This window comes from Pinus tabuliformis, chromosome X (assembly GCF_031772625.1).
Source record: "Pinus tabuliformis cultivar Carrire ecotype Pingquan chromosome X, CPIR1, whole genome shotgun sequence".
Lineage (NCBI taxonomy): Eukaryota > Viridiplantae > Streptophyta > Pinopsida > Pinales > Pinaceae > Pinus > Pinus tabuliformis.
Window position 1 is genome coordinate 244870831 of NC_142308.1, and position 21668 is coordinate 244892498.

General features: G+C 37.3%; 1 protein-coding gene across 2 annotated transcripts in view; it reads right to left on the reverse strand.

The window, feature by feature from the left end:
- The window catches only part of LOC149139291 (uncharacterized), a 31106-nt gene extending 14555 nt beyond the window's left edge, over positions 1-16551 (reverse strand). Inside the window, exons 1-4 of one of the 2 annotated variants that reach the window (XM_089446841.1) lie at positions 14246-16551; positions 13316-13435; positions 4072-4188; positions 3833-3922 (exon numbers count right to left, since the gene is read on the reverse strand). In XM_089446841.1, the coding sequence (XP_089302967.1) occupies positions 3833-3922; positions 4072-4188; positions 13316-13435; positions 14246-15904 (1986 nt within the window). In that variant the 5' untranslated portion in view covers positions 15905-16551. The remainder of the gene's footprint in view (positions 1-3832; positions 3923-4071; positions 4189-13315; positions 13436-14245) is intronic. The other variant, XM_089446840.1, reaches the window with a different exon arrangement.
- Between the last annotated feature and the right edge of the window lie 5117 nt (positions 16552-21668).

Genomic DNA, 21668 nt, shown 5'->3' on the forward strand with positions numbered 1-21668 from the left:
AAATCTTCAAAGAGGATATGGAATAGCATTTTACAAAATAACTTGCTCCTCCAACCAACTCTTAATAAGTAGACAGTCTTCAAATGGTTCAGACTTCCTTTATGGGAGAGGCATCAGCAAAATATGTCCTCTTAGTGCTAACTAGATATTAGCCTCAGCCTCCTCGTTGTAGCTACAGTTATTATTTTACTATGTAGAAAAAACTAATTACGATCCATCACAACATCTTTTTCTTTAAATTCAAATCCTTAAGATGCATTTTGTCCCAACAAGAGACTTCAAAAAGATTTAGCAATGTCAATAGCCAAGCTTTTCAAAAGTTTCTCCAAACAATTTGTCTTCTTTGTTCGGGCAACCCTATACCTTCTCAATGACAATATTGCTTGTACATGTTCATTTAATGGTCTTCTTAGAACACTCTAGCTCAGAGAGAAACTTCCTTGGTGGATTAATCAGAAATGTATCCTTTGATAAAATTGCCATACTTCTAGAAGTTCTGCCATATATTGATCTAGATGCATCAACATATATAAAATATTTTTCATATTGTACAAGATACTTGTGTCTTGTAGTATAATGTCATACTTCAGGTATTCTCATTTTGTTGATAGACTTTCTCAAACTTTGAACCATAGTCCAAGCTCTGAACACTGTGATGAAGTCATTGCTTCATGACAGCTTATAGGACAGTCATCAACTTTTGTCATAGCAATTTTTGTTGTACAACAGATGGAATAATTCAAATCAGGGAGTCTCATGCCTTTAGTGGTCTTTAAGATCTAAAGACATTATAAAACAGAGATGAATGATCTCGACCTTTTCTAATGGCCATCATTTGTCCTTTAAAGTGTCATGACTTGATCTTCCAGAGGTTTTTGGTTTACAAAAGGTTGATGAGGTACTCATCTTAAACTCAATCCTAGTTGTTGAATTGCATAGCATAAATTCAAATTATGAGACTAGAAGATAGGATTCAGAATTTAATATGCCTTATTAGAAAGAAGGGTCCATTCAGTGTCAAAACAAAAACTGCTTTAAATAGTATGTTCAACACTTAAGAATAGACTTATTTTCAACTAGACTTTTCAAAGATAAAAATAAAAAATATTTGACAAACTTCAGGGAGGTTGATGATGAACTCCTCCCGCCTTGCTTACTCAAGCATATCATCTTCCTCAAAGTCATGTGATTTGTCATTCCTTGATTTCTTGTGTTGAGGATGCTCAACATTAATAACCTCTGTTGTTGAATTAGAATATTCGCTTTTCCTTTTTCTATGACGTTTATGTCCAGTGCATTCATTTCTGTAGTGACCATAGAGATATCAGTAACATTGAATATTCTTTTTCCTATGATTCGGAACGGGAGCAATATTTCTACTTGCATTTCTTTCCTAGAAATTATGAGACTTTCCTCTCCTTTTATCATTCTCTTGATCAGTATAGTTGACTGAGAATAACCTTATCGGAGTGCCATACATTTGTTTTTAAGTTTGCAATCCTTCAACCAATGGAATCAGATGGTTTTTGATGGATTCAACAATAATCATTTTGGCCATGGTTTCCATTTTCTTGTAGTGGACCTTTTCTTCATTATTCTGAGATTCGGGAACTTTGCCTTGTACGCATTTCATAGCATTCTTCTAGGATAAGATCTATCTGGTTTTCCAAGCTTTGAGATTTGTTGCACCTTCCAGCTCATGTTCATACTTGACATAAGAAGGCATCTAGTCAAATATCTGATCACAAATCTGATTGTAGGAAGAATGTCTTCAAGAAGTGATCTCAATTGTCTTGTCTTTACCAAAGCTACGATACCATGTTGATTTTACAAGTGCAATAGATACAAGCACTAACTTTTGAAAACTGATAATTACTTCCAATGATGTAGATATTATTTTAGCACTTCCAAATTATCATTAAGCAATTACACTTCAAAATTTCAACCATAAAAGAAATAGGACAATAGAGATCACAATGCACAAAGACAACACAGGATGTACCCTGGGAAAACCCACTTGGGGGGAAAACCCAGTAACCTTTTCCCTAGAAAAATTATCCAATTCAACAAGAGATACATCTAATTCTTCTAGTCAAACTGACTAGCAATGCAAACCTGGTCAAACTACCCTCTTATCAAGTCACCAATCTGCCCAACCAACTCGACCCTGTCTGATCTGCCTAGGCCAAATTTCAGCCATCTTCTATTCCAAGAAGAGATTGGACCTGCTACCCAGAAGAGCTTGGACTTGTTGCCCAGAAATTACACATGCAAAGTTGTAGGAGGGTTTCACATGTGCGAGATAGAGAGAGAGAATGCTTGAGATGTCTTTGTCCTTCTTTGCCCTTCTTGTCTTCTTCTCCTTCGCTTGGATGCCCAGAAGATATCTTGTTGTTATGTGATCCGAATTTCTATCTTGTGGAGGAGAACGAGTGGAGTATGTATAGTGTTCTGGATAACCAAATGGGTGCCACTTCAACTGGGGCCGACTTGACTTGATGGAGGGCCAACTAGATCATTTTGAAGCCAATAGTTCAAATTTTAAAATTCAAAATTTTCTCTTTTGAAACAGAAATAAAGAACATGTCTAAAATTTACTAGGTTGTCAGGAAACATGGGTTCGAGTATGGGTACGGGGACAAGGACAAGGATGTCACTTTTTGAAACAAGGTGCGTTGGTTCGCTGAGGGTTTATACTATATTATAGTATATAATATATATATATATATATATATATATAGATATGAAATTCAAATTATGAATTTTCAATTTTGAAATATTCCAATTTACAACAAGAAAAATAAAACATTGCACACTCACATTGAAATTTCAAATTTAATATCAAGCAGAGAGATATGAATCAATATATTATATGTCCAGGACTCCATTGTCATACTACATTCAAAATTTTCCCTAAGGCATTTCCACACATGAAATAGAAAATTCAACAACAACAAAAATGAAACTGAACAATGAACAAGTCTCAAGATAACTGATTTGGCTTCCTCAAGCCATATCATCACTCATCAGCATCCACGCCATCATGATCAACATCACTAAGCTCATCAGTGAACAAGCTCTCTAGGGAGGGATCACTTTCATATGGAGGTTCCTGCTCTTTCATATCAACTGGAGGTAGCTCCATAAGACCATCTGGTTGTATCTCCTCGTCCACACATGCAGTTCTTTTGGTTTAGCAAATACTAGGGTCTAGTGGAAGCATGGGACCACAAAGCCATATTTTATTAAAAATCCAACACAAAAAAAACTGTGACTGACTAAGTACCCATTTTCGGGGAACCACACACCCTTTTACGGAGTACCAAGTACCCATCACAAAGAGAGAAGTAGAACCCATTTTTAATTTTCGGAGTATCAGGTTCTCCATACCCAAACCGGGTTCGGAAGGGTGTGTTTGAGAAGCCCGAACCATTTCCGGTGCTTAGGTGTGTGAATCGGGTACAGGTACGAGAACCCCACCCCTGGGTTCAGATACCCCTGCTTCACAGTAAATTTATTATTATATATATTCCAAGGGCTAAAATAATAACTATTAAAAATGACCATAGCTACAAAAATCAACACTCTGTTCTATGGAGTTACAACATTTTAGATAACTATTAAAATTATCTTGAAGTATTCAATTCTTTCATCATACTGAAAGGGATAATCAGGCCAAGTGAGCAAGCAATCCATCAGTATTTCATAATAAGTTGGTTTTCTTATATTAATGTAACCGTGCAGCATAAGAAATATTGCATGCAGAATTAGTAAAACTGATTAGTATTTGCCTCAATACTAAATATGTACGAACAGCAAAGATATTTTTCACCTTCGGTAATAAACTAAAGATCGCAGATCCCATTGACTGCATTACATCACTAGCTGAATTAAGAGCTCCTTTCACAGATTGAACATCAGCCTGCATACAGGATGCATATCAGTAAAACTCCTTGTCTACTGGTAACCAAATCAGTCATTCATTAGGAACAACAGAAAAACATGTCCAAAACCAACCAGGCAACATATACAACCACCAACAGAATACTCAGACAAAGATAACATGCATACCTTCACACCAGTGGTGATTGGAAGTCGAACTGTGGCAGCTTCTAGAGCTTTAATAGCTCCAGAGAGACAATTGGAATGGTCATGCTGTAACGAGTTGAAGTCTTCCAGATAATTCATCTGTTAATCATGCACATCATCATTTTACAGATAAATAAAATGTAAAGTACAAAAAAGGCTATATGTCGTTGCTAAAACTTCTACAAATAACTCCCTTTTATCAAAACTCAATACTTACAATACTAATCTATGTAACCAAATCAATAAAGCATTTAGCAACAAGTTACAAGTTACAACACAGCATTTCTGCATCGAATATTTTTTTCTGTGCTGCTGTTTCCAACACCAAGAGATTAAAGCCACCAAACAATGACTGACTTGGACAAGGTGACACTAAAATTTAGTGTATATTGATTAAGTTTAGTCCCAAAATTGTGATTTCCTCTATATTTGTCAAGAAATCAGTGCTACAGATTTCAAATCATTGGCCACTGATAGATTTATGATAGTTGGACACAAAAAGAGGTTCTTTTTTTTAAATAGTGTCTACACAACAACAAAATCAGACAATAAACTGTATATCAGGAACCAACCAAGTAAAATGCATTGGCAACTTGCTGTTGCAATTTCTTATTCTTTCAGTTTTTGTCCCTACCGTATACACTACACTGTACACCTACACATGAAAGAATCAATGCTTGGAAAGCATTTCCTGGAAAGGGCAATTTTTGACATATAAATCATATATTTTTAATTTAAAGCCATGAGTAGCAAGTTTCACCTAACTTTAACAATGCTTGTAATAATGGCATGCACAAATAAGCATATTAGTGCTATAAATCTTAAAGCCCTGCCGCCTTTAAACTTAAGCATAAAACACCAAAGGCAATATTGGATGTTCCATTGAGAATCTTGTGATAAATGAGTCCATATAAACAATCCAACAGTGTTTTCTGAATATATGATGAATGCCAGCTGATTTCTATGATTAAGATAATGATGTGTTGTTAAGTCATCTATAAAACACACAACTTGCTTAACACAATCAAAATCCACCATATACCTTACTAACCATCAACAGCAGAAAACTTTAGATTGGTAAAAAAATTGCACTTCACTTCAATACTAGAATGTTGAATGCATCTCACTTCTCTCAGTGCAATGACTAATATTTCACTCACATCAGATTTATTGTTACTATATTTTTAGTCTTGTAAAACATATCATATTGGGCCACCATACATTGACCTCAGTATTATGGACATGGGACAAATGTTATGATCTGTTCAATACTGGGCTGTAGAATTGTTAAGTTTTGTAGATGTTCTATGCTAAGAGCAATTTCACTTTCCTCACAGCAATCATACAAGTAGTTAAGCAAAATGCAGATAGAACATATAAGCAGATCTTACAGAAGACAAATCAGAAACAAGAAAAATGTGTGTGTTCGTTTCGGCGGTCAACAGGATGCTTCAACCAGCAAAGTCTCCTTTGGTCAGCCAGCCCAGATGTGTCACAAGATCCCTTCAACTAGTAGATGAGTCAACCCAAGTCAATTCTACAAAAGTCAACGCTGTCCTGAAAAGTCAACGCAGGGGCAGCAAGCTAAAAGTCAACGCAGCAGCAAAACGGTCAACCCTTTGACCTCGATTTTTGTGCCAGATAGTACGGCCTTCAAAAATCGAACTTTCCACCAATTTTCAGCTTGATTGGACCAAGCGTTGACCAAAGTCAACGCTGGTCAAACTTTCTGCGAAACCCTAGCAGCAGAAAATCCGTACGGTCTGTCCTCTTCGTCCTTCCCACGTGTGGCTGAAATTCGTCCTCCAGGTAGCGTACTCTCTAAGATGAGAGAGGAAGATGTGAGTTGAGTTGTCTTAAAATTCTCTCCAACTTTTCCTGTATATATATCCAACAATGAGGGTGTGTGACACATCTGTTGGGCATGTGAGCCTACATTACAAAACTGGCTGACCTTGCACATATAATTTATTAAGAATAATAAATTCACAATATAAGTTCTGCTCATCGGATTAAGACTATTTTTATATGGATTTTACACCTCTCAGTAAGAGGAATCCAACAAAAATATTAGCCTCTTAATCTGAGCATCAGAACATGGAGTTTGGACCTAGTTGTCCAAATTTAACACTCCCTCTCAACTAGGGAGAACTCCATTTATTAGTGCAATCAACATCGTGAGTCATCCCGCCGAAACTTGCTTTGCTGGCTTCTTTATTTCAGAACAGAAGTGGGTCAGTCACAAAGACATCATTCCCCGACTGACATAGTCAGTCCAGAGGTCCCAGACCTCACAAATCTTGATCCCAGATCAAGTGGTTGGACCATGCCATCCTAGATAGAGAGTACGGCAATCTCTAATGCGTCCATCAGTCTTTGCTAATAGTCTCTAGCTTTTCCACACCTCATTGGCCAAATGATAGGTACTTCCCATGAGCCCTGAACTCAATGGGTAGGATGCATACGGGGCACAGATAAATGAGTGGCGAACCAGCTCAATAATCACAAGGGTGGGGCAAAAGCATTATGAGTGCTTATAGCTCCGAGAAGCTATCCCCAAAGCCCCCCAGAGCTCCCAGAGCTCATCGTCCAACAGGACCCACATCTTAGGGTCTTTCCACGACACCAAGACTCTCACGGAAGGTTAGGAACTTGACCTTCCCCAGGGGCTTAGTGAGAATATCCGCGACCTGCTCATCAGTTCCTATATGATCGAGCCTTACGGCGCCTCGCTGTACCATATCCCGGATAAAGTGGTACCTGATATCAATATGCTTGGATCGGTCGTGGAACACAGGATTCTCAGTCATACGAATCCCACTCTGATTATCACAGAGTATTACAGTGGTATCTAGCACATGTTGGAACAGCTCACTAAAGAGCTTCCTCAACCAAACTGCTTCACAACAGGCCATACTAGCAGCAATGTATTCGGCCTCCGCGGTGCTCAAAGCCATCGACTTCTGCTTCCTGCTCATCCATGAGATCGAAGCAGAACCAAGATTGAAACAGCATCCAGATGTGCTCTTACGATCCACCACACTGCCAGCCCAATCGGCATCAGTATATCCCCGGAGTATCACACTCCCGGCAGTGTATCTCAGCCCATGGTTTATCGTGCCCCGAAGATATCTCAAAAGATTCTTGGCACCAACCCAGTGAAAATGATGAGGCTCAACCATCTGTTGACTCAAAGTATTCACTGCAAAACATATGTCCGGACGGGTGTTCACTAAGAACATCAAAGCTCCTATGAGTTGACGATACTCAGTAGGATTGGCCAAGATAGGCCCTGCAGCGCTGCCACTCAACTTCTTAAAGTTGAGTTCCATTGGTGTCGACACGGACTTACAGTCCACCATCCCAAATCTTTCCAGAAGCTTCACAATATATTTTCCTTGAGAAAGGAAAATCTCTCCAAGTCTCTGCCAGACCTCCAGGCCTAGGAAATAGTGCATCAGTCCTAGGTCTTTCATCTCGAACTCAGCAGCAAGCTCCCTCTTACATTGATGAATGAGAGGGTCATCACCTGTCAGGAAGAGGTCGTCCACATACAGCACTAGAATGAGAGGCTTTCCTTCCACAACCTTAAAGTAAAGGTTTGGATCAGCATTGCTTCGAGTGAAGCCCAGCTTCATCAAGTAACTATCCATCCTCTCATACCAAGCTCTGGGTGCTTGCTTTAACCCATAGAGGGCTTTCTTCAACCTGCAGACATAAGTGTCTCGATCTTGAACTTCAAATCCCAGAGGTTGTTCTACATACACCTCTTCCTTTATTGCACCATGCAGAAAAGCGGTCTTGACATCCATCTGATGAAGACTCCATCCTTGCGTAGCAGCAAGGGCTATGATGGATCGGATGGTGGTATATCGTGCCACAGGTGCAAATATATCGTCATAGTCAATTCCTTCCTTTTGAGAGAAGCCACGGGCAACAAATCTTGCCTTAAACTTTTCAGCACTCCCATCAGGTCCATGTTTAATCTTGTAGAGCCATTTAGAGGTGACAACATATTTGTCCTTTGGTCTCGGGACCACATCCCAGACATCATTCTTCATAATAGCCTCATATTCTTCATGCATAGCATCCTTCCAGACTTGATGCTTGATGGCTTCCTCAAAAGATCCAGGTTCAGATTGTATAATAGAACTCATGGCAGCTAGATACCCTTGGTATCTACACGGCTTCTTGCTTTCTCGGAATGTCCCCCTTGGGGCAGCATGACCCTTAGCATCTTCGAGGGTGTCCTTGAGCCATGATGGCCTCTTTCCTAGAGAAGGGGAAGGATCAATAAGGTCCATTGGCCCTTCAACATCAGGCATAGTCTCATCCTGGGGTTCTTCCAGATTTCCAGGTCTTTCTTCATGATTTTCTTCAGATCTAGGAAGATCTACTACTTTCTTCAGGGAAGCATCTTCGTCAAAAAGTGACATCATGGCTTATCTCTACTTCCCTTTGACCAGGTACATAGACTCTATATGCCTTAGAAGTATCACTGTAGCCCACAAACATTCCTTTCTTTCCAGTAGCATCCAGCTTACTTCCCTTTTCTTTCGGCACATGAAAATAGACAGGACATCCAAAAATTCTAAAATGTGAGACATCAGGTTTCTTACCAGAGAAAACCTCTTCGGGAGTTTTGGAGTCCAAATCGGAATGAGGGCATCAGTTTTGAATGTACACAGCAGTATTTGCAGCTTCTCCTCACAGAAACTTTGGAAGACCCTGGTCACATAGCATGGCACGGGCAGCTTCCACAATAGTCCTATTCTTGCGTTCAGCAACACCATTCTGCTCAGGAGTATATGCAGTGGTAGTCTCCCTCTTAATGCCAGCTTCTCTGCAAAAGTCTTTGAACTCATTTGACTCATATTCAGTGCCATTGTCAGTCCTCAAAATCTTGATCTTCTTTCCGGTCATATTTTCCACGAAGGCTTTAAAGGTACGGAACCACATGAAAGCCTCATCCTTCTTCTTCAAGAAGTATATCCAGGTTTTGCGAGAGAAGTCATCAGTAAATGTCATATAGTAAGAACATCCCCCTAGGGATGTTACAGGCAACATACCGGAAAGATCAGAATGGACCAGTTGCAATATCTCAGATGTCTTTGTGACACTTGAGGGGAAAGGTCCCCTTGAATGTTTTCCTTCAGCACAGCCCTTACATACACCTTCATGATTATTTCCAAAATCAGGCATCCCTGTCACCACCTTCCTTGCTTCGGGAAGAGCCTTGTAATGAGGGTGTCCAAATCTTCGGTGCCATAGTTCGGTTTGACGGATAGTATCACAAGTCATAGCTCCCAACGGACTCCCTCCAACCTGGTAGAGTGTACCAACTCTAAAACCAATTGAGATAGCTTCCTTGAAGCTCTTCTTCCACATGAGTACCTTTCCATCAGAGAAAGTTACATTGAATCCTTTGTCTTCCATGGCAGATACAGACACAAGGTTCTTCTTCAATTTGGGTACATAGAGTACATCTTTGTAGATGGAGGACTTGTGAAAATTGAAATATCACTGCTAGGCATAACTGTCATGAGAGTAAGTGACACTACAATAAGTGCAGAAGATCACTGTCAGAAAACTATGTCATATTGTCATGTTTCACTACAGAAGATGGGGTCTGATAATAAGCCCACTTGACCACCCTTAATTTCTTCCATATATCCATTTTTAAGACTCCAAAGCATCTGCCTTGTAACAGCCCTTGTTGTCCCTCTCAAGGGACTATACTTGGAGCTACTTACAGCCCATTATACCAGAATTGCAAACTGTCTAATCTGGACCATAATATCTGGCAAATTCATCATTATAAAAGACAAGCACATACCTGTGATAGACGTCATATTTCTGTCCACAAATACATTTCGACCAATGCACAGACCCTGAAATTTCGGCCCTGGTTAGGGCTTTCTGTGGCTGCTACGACAGCCCTACTATACAGCCTTCAAACTTCTTTAATTACTGCGTTGATGGTCAAGGGTACTGCGGCCTTCTTCCTGCTCCTTGTTGGGCCTCTCGGCCCTCTCAAAACAGACTTTTGTCCCATTGTAAAACTCAAAATCACTCAGCGGCCTGTGCATAGAGAATAACCCTTGTCTTTATGCCCAGAACTCCTCTTTACAAGCTCGGCTAGCCTCCTTCCTTACTCGGCCAATCAGATCATAAACAAAAGACACAGAAATACTCCTCTTCGCACTTTGGCCAGAGCTCTTAAGCCTGCGGATACCTCTCCATCACTACGACTTGACTCTTCATGACTGCAGCCTCATGTCCTTATGACTGCGGCTTCCTTTACTGCCTAAACATATCCTCTACAGTACTGCGTTGTATATCTTTCCGTTACAACGTGTATATCATTGATAGCGTATATAATCCTTTATGTACAGCGACACAAAGGCATCCATTGACATCGATGATGATTGCTATAGATAGAGTTTGTCTTCACCTCAGCTCTGATACCATGTTAAGTTTTGTAGATGTTCTATGCTAAGAGCAATTTCACTTTCCTCACAGCAATCATACAAGTAGTTAAGCAAAATGCAGATAGAACATATAAGCAGATCTTACAGAAGACAAATCAGAAACAAGAAAAATGTGTGTGTTCGTTTCGGCGGTCAACAGGATGCTTCAACCAGCAAAGTCTCCTTTGGTCAGCCAGCCCAGATGTGTCACAAGATCCCTTCAACTAGTAGATGAGTCAACCCAAGTCAATTCTACAAAAGTCAACGTTGTCCTGAAAAGTCAACGCAGGGGCAGCAAGCTAAAAGTCAACACAGCAGCAAAACGGTCAACCCTTTGACCTCGATTTTTGTGCCAGATAGTACGGCCTTCAAAAATCGAACTTTCCACCAATTTTCAGCTTGATTGGACCAAGCGTTGACCAAAGTCAACGCTGGTCAAACTTTCTGCGAAACCCTAGCAGCAGAAACCCTAGCAGCAGAAAATCCGTACTGTCTGTCCTCTTCGTCCTTCCCACGTGTGGCTGAAATTCGTCCTCCAGGTAGCGTACTCTCTAAGATGAGAGAGGAAGATGTGAGTTGAGTTGTCTTAAAATTCTCTCCAACTTTTCCTGTATATATATCCATCAATGAGGGTGTGTGACACATCTGTTGGGCATGTGAGCCTACATTACAAAACTGGCTGACCTTGCACATATAATTTATTAAGAATAATAAATTCACAATATAAGTTCTGCTCATCGGATTAAGACTATTTTTATATGGATTTTACACCTCTCAGTAAGAGGAATCCAACAAAAATATTAGCCTCTTAATCTGAGCATCAGAACATGGAGTTTGGACCTAGTTGTCCAAATTTAACAAGAATGCACCTTGCTTCTCTCAGGGTAATGTCTCTTATTTCATTCCCATTAGATTTATTGCTACTATATTTTTAGTTTTGTAAAACATAATATATTGGGCCAACATATGCTGACATCAGTGTTACAGACATGTGACAGACATTATTATCCCTTCAATACCAGGCCTTGGAATGCATCTCACTTCTCTCGGTGTAATAACAATTTGCACTTCACTACTAAAGTGACCCTAAAATGGCACCTCTTTCTAATAATATCTCATTCAACAAGTAACTTTATGAGAAGGCTACAACTTAAAAAGAATATGCTTGGTATATTCCCCTTTTGAGAGATTGTAAAAAGGTTAAGGGATTTTTCCTTCTCTCTTATCTTTCTTCCATCACTTTCCCACAAGGTAAAGGGCAGTGAGGAACACTGACTTAAGAAAGCAGTGTCAACCTCTTCATGGCCTGCAGTGAACTAGAGGAGCATACAAATTTGTCAAAATGCAGTCTGGTCTGCAAAGCCATTCGAATTCAATACCACAGGCCACTTGTAACTTTTATACCATGTACAAATTCAGAGCACACGTGCACAACACAGAACATGAGAGAAGAAATAATTTTGCATACAAATTGATTGACTTCGCATTGTGTAATAGCATGAATTTATATTACAATACTTGTTCCTACTTCAGCTGTTGATCTTCAGACGAAATTTAGTTTTCTTATCTTAAAATTGTGCTCGTATTTTCCTGCATTAGGCACAACTGTAATTTTAAAATCCAGTGCCTACTTTTAGCAAACTAAGGCCCCCATCTAAGACGGAACTTATTTGTTCTAATTTTTAGCAAACTAAGGCTCCTATCTAAATTGGAACTTATTTATTCTAACAATCTTGTATCCACAGCTACATGCTGAAGGGATGGAGTCACATGCAAGTTATTTAATTGTATATATGGGACAATACTGACAATGTTGTGCTAACCATTGGAGAACCATGTACGAGAAAGAATTTCCTAGAGAACCGGCAGGATACAGCAGCTGGCGACCCATGTATTCTGGTGGATGATAATTCTTTCATATGGACTTCAACAATGTTTATGATTTGCGGGTGCAAGAAGAAGATCAAGGACAAAAAAATGAAGAAGAATAAAAAGTATAGGTAAAAGCACAAAGATGAAGAAGGGGCCTTAAAGGATCAATTCCTAAATTTGTAATGATTAAAAAAAGTAAGATGATGAGATGTAGACTAATTCTAAAAGTCTACAGGAGACGAAGAGGAATGAGTAAAATTAGGGATGAAGATTTACTAAGAGATTCATGGAAGGATTTGAGAAGATAATGGAGAGATCATAGGAGATAGTTATGGAGATATTGTGGAGATAGTTGAAAAGATTGTTATGGTCATTTATAATTATAAGGAACCATTTGTACAATAGTTGCAACACTCAAGGATTGAGGAATTGATAGAATTTTACCCTTCGGGGAAATTGTGTGAAATGGTCTTGGTGTCCCTTGCTTTGCTTGAGTTTGCAAATAGTTTGATGAGTGTTTTTTGTCGCTGCTGCACCACTCTTGATCGTTATCATATAGTCAGTCTATGTGAAAATAATATAGTTTTCTTTAACAGGATGTTTTTATATAATCTCTTTACAGGGTAAGATTAGTAACAATACTGTTCGTAAAACTGCTGTCATTATTTGCAGAACCATAAAAACTGAAAACAAGACATAGAAATAGCCAAGAAAACATGAACAAAATACCATATACTCAACCCCAACCTTTATAAGAATGTGTCAAAATGAGAATTTAAATTTATAATTAAAAAAATAATAAATAAATAACTGAAAAATTCTCTAATGGTTTTGCAAATAATATTTTGGTTACATATTTGGATTATATAGACTAAAGACCTTACTTGTCCAGAGATAATTGAGCTCAACTTGTCAGCTTGCTTCACTCGCTGCAATTGTACTTGCTTCATGCTAACAGAATGTTGCAGTTCTGAAATTTTAGCCCACGCATTGTAGAGCAATTTCTGTGAGAAACAATAAAAATATCAGCTGCACGAATGCACATTAAATATCTGGCAAATTAAAAATAATAGCATGCACGAATGCACATTTTGTAACAATGAAAGCATACATTATAAGCTGATCACCACATACAACCCCAATCGGGAACAGAACAATCATGGCACCAAGACATGCAAATCTTATAAATAATGGATACAAAGCTAGTTGTAAATTTATAACCACGGGTCCTAAAGTACATGTTTTAACTTTTTCTGTATACAGCCATATACCTCTCACGAGATAAAAACAATGATAACCAAGTACTCATCCGTTGGGTGTATCAACAACAAACAAACATGTAAATAGAATTATTTCATATGGTCTAGATTTTATTCATCTTCCATTATTTGGATTCCTTAAATTCCTACCATGGTCACAATTTGGGCTGTGTAGATGATAGAAATATTTTTATGGGTAAGCCAACAAGCAGAGAAATCAAACTCCAAACTTTGGTCTAATTGCATAGTTAAACCAATATAACTTGCCCACAAGGAACTCAACTTCTAAAGTTACTTCAAGAAGTTCGCATTTCAGAAAATTTAAGTAAACGGAATGAACAAGCAGCTTCACAGAAGGTCACATGCAACTGCGAAGCAGCGTTTCTGAATAAACAAACACAGATAATGCAAGCGATATAAGTTTAAAAGCCCTTTCAAACATAATACAGCACTACAGCCTAACCAAAAGTATATGCTTCCATAGTGTTTTATGCAACTAATAGTATTTAATAAAGATGTAACAAAATGACCTTATGCAGGTTTATGGAGACAAACCTCAGCTGTAGCAGTTTGTGCATTCCTAGCAGCTTCAGCTTTTGCATTAACAAAGCGCCACTGCAACAGCCTGTTCTGAAGCATGCGCAACATATGAGATGCCTCTACGTGGTTCATTCCCTGCTTCCCCTTCCGTACATCACCTTTGAGGCAAATAACGGATCCCGCATTGCTGCTATGGATACTCTGATAATTTACCGGTTGTGGTGGCAATAGCCGTCCCCCTGGCTTTATTGGACTTAATGGGCCTCTTAAAGTAGAAGATGTTGAGACTGACTTAACTGAAGAAATAGGAGGATGAGAACCTGAACTGGACTGACTTCTAGAAACCGAATTAAGAGATTCGGATGATTGTAATACCCCATCTCCAGAAGTGTCTGTGCCTGATAACAAGACCTTTGAGTTCCTCGAAGGTCTCACCAAAGAAAATGTAGTAGATGACGAATCAGACTCAGGCAAAGGTTGTGACCCAATGCCAGATACTCGCCGCAACCTCCTCATTGTTTCTTTCCAAAATCGAGCTGGTACTGCGGTGCCAGTACCACGTCTTGTGCTAGCTCTCCCTCTGCTGGATCTTCGATTGCTACACACAATCGCATCCTGAGATGAAATTGTACTGCCAGAAGAAACACTTTCCGAGTCAGACACAGTATCAGTGGATCCATGGAACCTATCTGCACATGCCAGCTCGGTCTCTTGAGATGTTAGCCTAACCTGACTAGCACCCTCGATAGCCGAAACCTGTTTTCCTGAATCAAAGTTCTGTAATCTTTCTCGCCCATATCCTCTCAGGCTACCAGCTGCTCCATCTACAGATGCCTGTTTCGAAGCACTGAATGTGGCAAGGGAACCCTCGTTAATAGTCTGTGAAAATGCCTGACCATGAACACCACGCCCGAAAATCCTGCCTGAAGCTGCCACCGGCTTTCCTTGAGCTAATGCAGTCGAGACACTTGTGGTTCTATCCATGAGATCCAAGCTCTTACTCAGCCTAATTCCCGATAAGTTCAGAGTACTTGTGCAAGGCAACCGATTTCGGTCCTGTTTCGCATGAGATTGCAACTTTTCTCGAGGTCTCGCATTTTCAGACTGCTCAATGTGTTGTTTATTCGTCGATGACCTCTTCCTCTCTGTTGTCCCTTTGCAATCCAAGGCTAAAGATGTGTTGCTGGGACCATGAACCATGTCAGGAGTACATTTTGTAATATGATCCATGAATTCACCATTATTACTGGAAAGCCCATTAGACACACCAGAAAAAGCAGAAGATATTCGACTTCTCTCAACAGACTGCGGTCGTTTAAAATTAGTAACATCGCCTTCAACAGATTGTGGCCGTCTATCACTAGCAATTTCTGATGACGTAACTTCAACAGACTGTGGTCGTATGTAAGTGGTAACATCAGAAGGCATAACATTACGGCTAACGCTGGGAACACCGAATCTTCTAACAGAAATGGGTGTCGACGCTGAAATCCCCGACTTGTACCTTGAATGAACTTCTCTGCTACGGGGCTTCCGGGAGATCCCATTATTATTCTTTTCGCACAATACATGTTGTTGAGCCCTTAGGTTTTCCTCTAAATCATTCTGCTCTTGCAGTTCCGTTAATGAGGGAACTTGCTGTTGCTGCACCATGATATCACTCTTATTGGACATTGGCTTAGCCTGGAAACATCACTAAATTTGCAAACCTTGCGGGTTTATAATAAACAAATGTTTCTTCAAAAACGAAAAAAAATCATATAATCATTTACATCCGTTGGTTTAAAAAACACAATTCTGACCAGTAATTTCCTTTCGTTCTGCAAATTTTTCTCCGCCTCTTTGATTTCCTCCCATTAACAAAATCACACCGTTTTTAGGATTTGAAAGAAACAAGTCTCTTATTACTCTGTTATCAGTTTTACAAAACACAAACCTGGTGAGCAATTTCCTGTCCGCTCTAAAGCAATTTCCTTTTGGCTCTGTAAAGCATTACAAAATCCGTTCTCCCCTCCAGTTCTAAGGGTTTCGGAAATCGTTTCTTCCCTCCGGTTTTAAGGGTTTCGGATTTGAATTTTCAAATGCGTTCCAACAAATACAGTCTGATGGCCTTTCAGCGGAGATGGAGCTTCCAACAAACCTTCTGCAAACTCCGCCAAAAATAATTCCTCTCAGACTGTTGCCTCCTTCCATCAACTGACGCAAACCCTTAGCCTTCCCCCGCATTCCCTGATTTTCAAAAAGTTACGAAAACGATGTGTATATCTTTAATTTTGCTTTTTTTTCGTCTAAATAAATCAAAATCCCGTAATGCAAGCATACCGGGATCTCGCTGGTTAAAGATATATCGAGCGATAGAGAAGGCCGCTTTATTCTCATTTTCCGTGCGCTTCAAACCCTGCCACGTAGGGTTTTTAAAGCAAAGGGTGGGGCATGGAGTTTTGGTGCATGGTTAATGTGGATTGGTTTTTATTTAGTTGATGTGGTGAGATTGGTTGTAACATTTTAATGGTGGTAATGAGCGTGGTTGATGCATTAGTATGCGATGGCGTGGAACTTTTTGGTTTTGGCTTTCTAGTTTGAGTTTTTTTGGTTTTTTTTTTATATAGTTTGGAGTTTTTTTAGTTTTTGTTTTATATAGTTTGGTTTTTTTTATATAGTTTGGAGTTTTTTTTAGTTTTTGTTTTATATAGTTGGTGTTATTTTAAAAAAAAATTGTGTGATCGTTGGAAGATTAGCAGTTGTTAAATTGTTTCTTTTTTCTTGTTTTGTTCCTTCGGCTATTGTCTTGTTTGAATTCCCCTTTCTTCCCTTCCTTTCCCTTTTGTTATTCATTTTGCTTAGGTTCTTTATAAATATTCTTTTTAATTCAAAATAATTTTATTAAAACAAGTTTATTTAAATCATATAAACTTATTAAAAATATTAACTACACATTTAATCCATATTTATCTCATAATAGTTTTAGTAACTCGTTTTTTTAAAAGAAATCAAAATATAATTAGTAAACAAATAATCCTTTTAATCAATCATCGAATAAACATTTATAGCTTATCCCATAATCCTTTAATTATGTGAATTTAAAGATGATAATGCATATCAATTTAAATAAATATACTTGGGGAAAAAGGGTTAACCATTAAATTATACTAACTAATTATTTAATCATTAAACTTTAATTCTACCTGAATTTATCCCATAACAAAAGTTTTCACATTTAATTTATTTTCGAAAAAAATAAATAAATAAATAATAATAATATATATATATTATATATATATATATATATATATTGGTAACGGATATAAAATTGAATCAAAATTATTAAATCTAAAAGATTAATTAATTAAAAGAAATTAAATACTATAAATTCATAACTTATCTCGACAATGAACCACACTCGAGTCGACAAATGTATTATAATGTGATTTATACCAAAAACTCTTCTCAAAAAACTTGATATGGATCACAGAGGCCTAAATTCAACAAATTAAATACATTTAGTCTCAATTAAATTGAAAAGGAAAACAAATTTAATAATTAGTAACAGAGATATTGAATTGAATTAAATTTATTAAATCTAACAAATTAACTAATTAATTAACTAACTAATTATTAAACTTCTTCAACCATTGATAAGAAGATAATGCATATCAATTTAAATTAATATACATGGGTTAATCAATTAAATTCAACTAACTAATTATTTAATCAATAAACTTTAATCTCATAACAAAAGTTTTCACATATAATTTATTTTGTTTGAAATTGAATTTATTTTTTTTAAGGGATATATTGAGTTACATATGAAATTTAATCAGAATAATTAAATCTAACTAATTAACTAATTAGTAAACTTTCCCAACTCTTGATCCAGTCAAAGTCAGTGGTAGTCCAATCAATTGTAGTTGTTTCCTGTGGTCTGAATTAGTTACTTCTTTCTAGCCGTTTGAATGAGGGATCTCTCTATTTAATATGTTGCTATGATCTGCTTCTTCATCTTGTCCTGACGATGAACTTCACTTGCTGGTTTGGAATGCGTTGACAAATGAATTTTGATGTGATTATCGCCGAAAGCTTTTTATAAACTGTTATGGATCACAGAAGCCTCAATTCTATAACCATTGTTCTTATTTAGCAATGTTCAGACCTCACTTCCTCCAAAGGTAAGGTTTTCTCTTGTGGTGGATTGTTCTCATGTTTTTTGCTTTGTGATTTAAAGTTACACTAGATGTGTCTTCTCTCATCTACTTCATGGTTTTGGTGGCAACTTTGTGTTTTTTTATAGTACATTGCTTGTTTTCAATAACATGGGACTTGTGGCTTGTGTTTGTATTTACATGGACATTACCATTTGCATGTTATTTGTATTATCTTCTAATAACTCTAGTTCTGACCAATTTCTTGTCATAGTCAATAACTTGTCATTGTGATGCTTCATTGTAGTTGAGAGTTTGTTACTGCAATTAATCTTTGTTCATTATGGCCTCGAAGATGTGTTCCTCTCCAAACACTCTATCATTGACTTGTGGGGAATGTTATTCTAGTTTAGATGTGTTAAAAAAATTATGCGTGTGACCTTTATTACAAAACATGAACTTCACTTCGCACTCAAGGTTTCTTGAATTAAATCCTTGTGAATTTTAGCCTTAGGGTTGATTCAAACTATTAACTTGTAGTAACAACAATAGACAATTTTGCATCTCGCAGTAACTAGCATGTTGATCTAAATTATTAACTTGCAATAACAACAATGGATAATATTGCATCTCACTTTAACCAACGCATTAGGAAACACAACCAAGAAAATGTCAAACATATGCCAACCCTCAAGGCACAGTTTTCCAAACATAAGCTAGATATTAAATCGCTTTAATTACTGCGGATTTGCAGTAGTAAACCTACCCTATTATCTTCAATATGTTTGGCAAATCACTCAATATTTTTAGCCCTTATATATATCAAATTAGCATGAACAATAAATGCTAGAAATTTACCCAATCAAGAACAAATTGAAAGCTAAAATCACATATGTAATTACATGAGTATTAAATAACTTGAAACTTCATATATATGTATAAGAATGAAACACATGTACATGCCATGAATTTATCTCAAAGCTGGTATAATCTTTCAAGCTCTCACAAAACCTAGTTTGGGAAATCATGAAAGTCATATTCACTACCCAAGATCTATAAAGAGCAAGTATAAACACCAACAAGACCTTTTTGGCTTCAACAACAAGCTTGCATCACATAAATTCTCCACACTAGCATAATCTTCCTCAGGGTTTGCAAACCCTTGGCCATATTACAACACACAAGTACATGGAAAAACAATTATAATGCTATCCTCCAAATCTATGTGTTTGTCATAAGGTTCGAATCCTCAACTATAGGTCTTACATTCTTCCATCGTCACAAGCACCAAGAACTCCATGGCTCATAAAGAATACAAGAACTCTATGATCATGCCCTGGCCTTACATCCCAAGTGAGCAAGACTTCAAAATCATGTAGAGAGATAGTCACCCATTCTCCATGTGTTCTACTAGGGTACAGAGCATAGTTCTATAACAAGAGCCACAAGAACAATCATCATCTTCAACATCATGTTCTTCAACAACATAAACCCTAGTCACCACAAGAACAAACATTGGCATCACACAAGAGTAATCTCTCCAAGAACATTTAAGACATCTCTCTCCCCCCCATTATCTTCTCCTAAGATTTCCTCATGAAACTTGATGTCTAACTCTTAAGGTTTCCTCAAAAACCCTAATGTCTAACTCCTAAGGTTTCCTCATGAACCCTAAAATCTCCAGTACGAGTACAAAGAAGACTACAATGATAATAAATGAATGCAAGAGTTATCTCATTCCTTGTGTATACAAGTGGGCAAGGGAAGCTAAATGTAACCCAATCCTCTCTATATTGAGGGTATGGGTTATCAAAATTTCCATCTTTCTTATTCAAATTGAAACTCGATCTAAGATTGTTGTCACCTTCTACTTGTTGAGAAATTTCAAATGATATAAACTTTATTAAAATCCAAGTATATATCAATGAGATGTGATCATTTGAAGATGTTTAACCTTGATGCCATGTCAATGCTATTGAACATCTACCTCGTAGTGAAGGATGTGGCACCTAAGTCCATGTGTCACACCAACTGGGGTGTTGAGTCAGCACTAAGGCCATCTAACCCCGCCATGTCATCAACTAGATCCAATTAATTAACCTTACCTCTTTCCATTAGTGGGAATAAAACTTTAATTTATAAATCCATGTAAATATTTATGTTTCACCTTATTCAAATAAAATTAAACACAATGTTCAAATAAATTGGTGTGTAAGAAAAATCCACCGGCAAAATTTAAGGTGTTGAGAGATTCATCTAGTGAAATTCCACAAGTTCCCATAGTGCAACCCAAAATATTTCATCAATGGCCAGTGAGGTCTCCTCACATTTTTACCTACTTTCGATGGAGTCAAACTCACGTTAACTTGTGATGAGCTCATCCACTAAATTTGACATTTTCACATGGTAAAACCTAGAGAGTTATCCCAATTGCTAGTAAGGTAGACATCAGAAGGGATCATAACTTAATCAAATTCATGAGAGCAAGCTCTCGATCCATTTCCAAAAGATCATTGGTTGGGCAAAAATTCATGCCCAAAAACTCCCTTCTTCTTCATATATGGAAAAATCGTGAATGTAATAGATCATATGCATATAAATATTCCCCTATACTTCATGCATCTAAGGAAATTTGACTTGAATGAATTATTACATTCACCACATTCACTTTAGTACAACAATGTTCTTACCAACATTTACTAATTGGAACTTATATAGTTGAAGTTTCAAATTTAATCCCTAGAAATAAGGAAACATCAAACATTCTTGAAATTCGTGTATATATGCATATTTATGGTAAGTTATTGTCCACCATAATTATGGTGATAATAATTATCAATGATTATTTGGTGGATGGTAGAGAATTAACTTCCATGGAATATTTTAGAATATTTTTAGCCATAGTCACAAATCAAATATTGAAATTTATTTCAAAAGTAGATATGTCATTTCTACCATTCTAATTAAGTTGATTAATTAAAAAAAATGTTATATGAACAAGTGTGATATGAAATGGGTCATGGTTTGTATTGATAAGCCATGGCATTGTAACAATGTTAAGAATTTCCATAGTTAAGGGTAGGTGAATCTCCATGGTTAAGAATCTTCTTACATGTTTTTTTTTAATGTATATATGTTTAACTCATATATTAATATTTTTAATTAATAATAATAATAATAATGACTTAAAATAAAGTTATAATTTAGTTAATTTTTATGAATTTGTAAAATCTTGATATTGTGAGATGTAGCATTAAGTGTTTTGATGTTTATCATGGATTAATGCCGATTGGCTACTA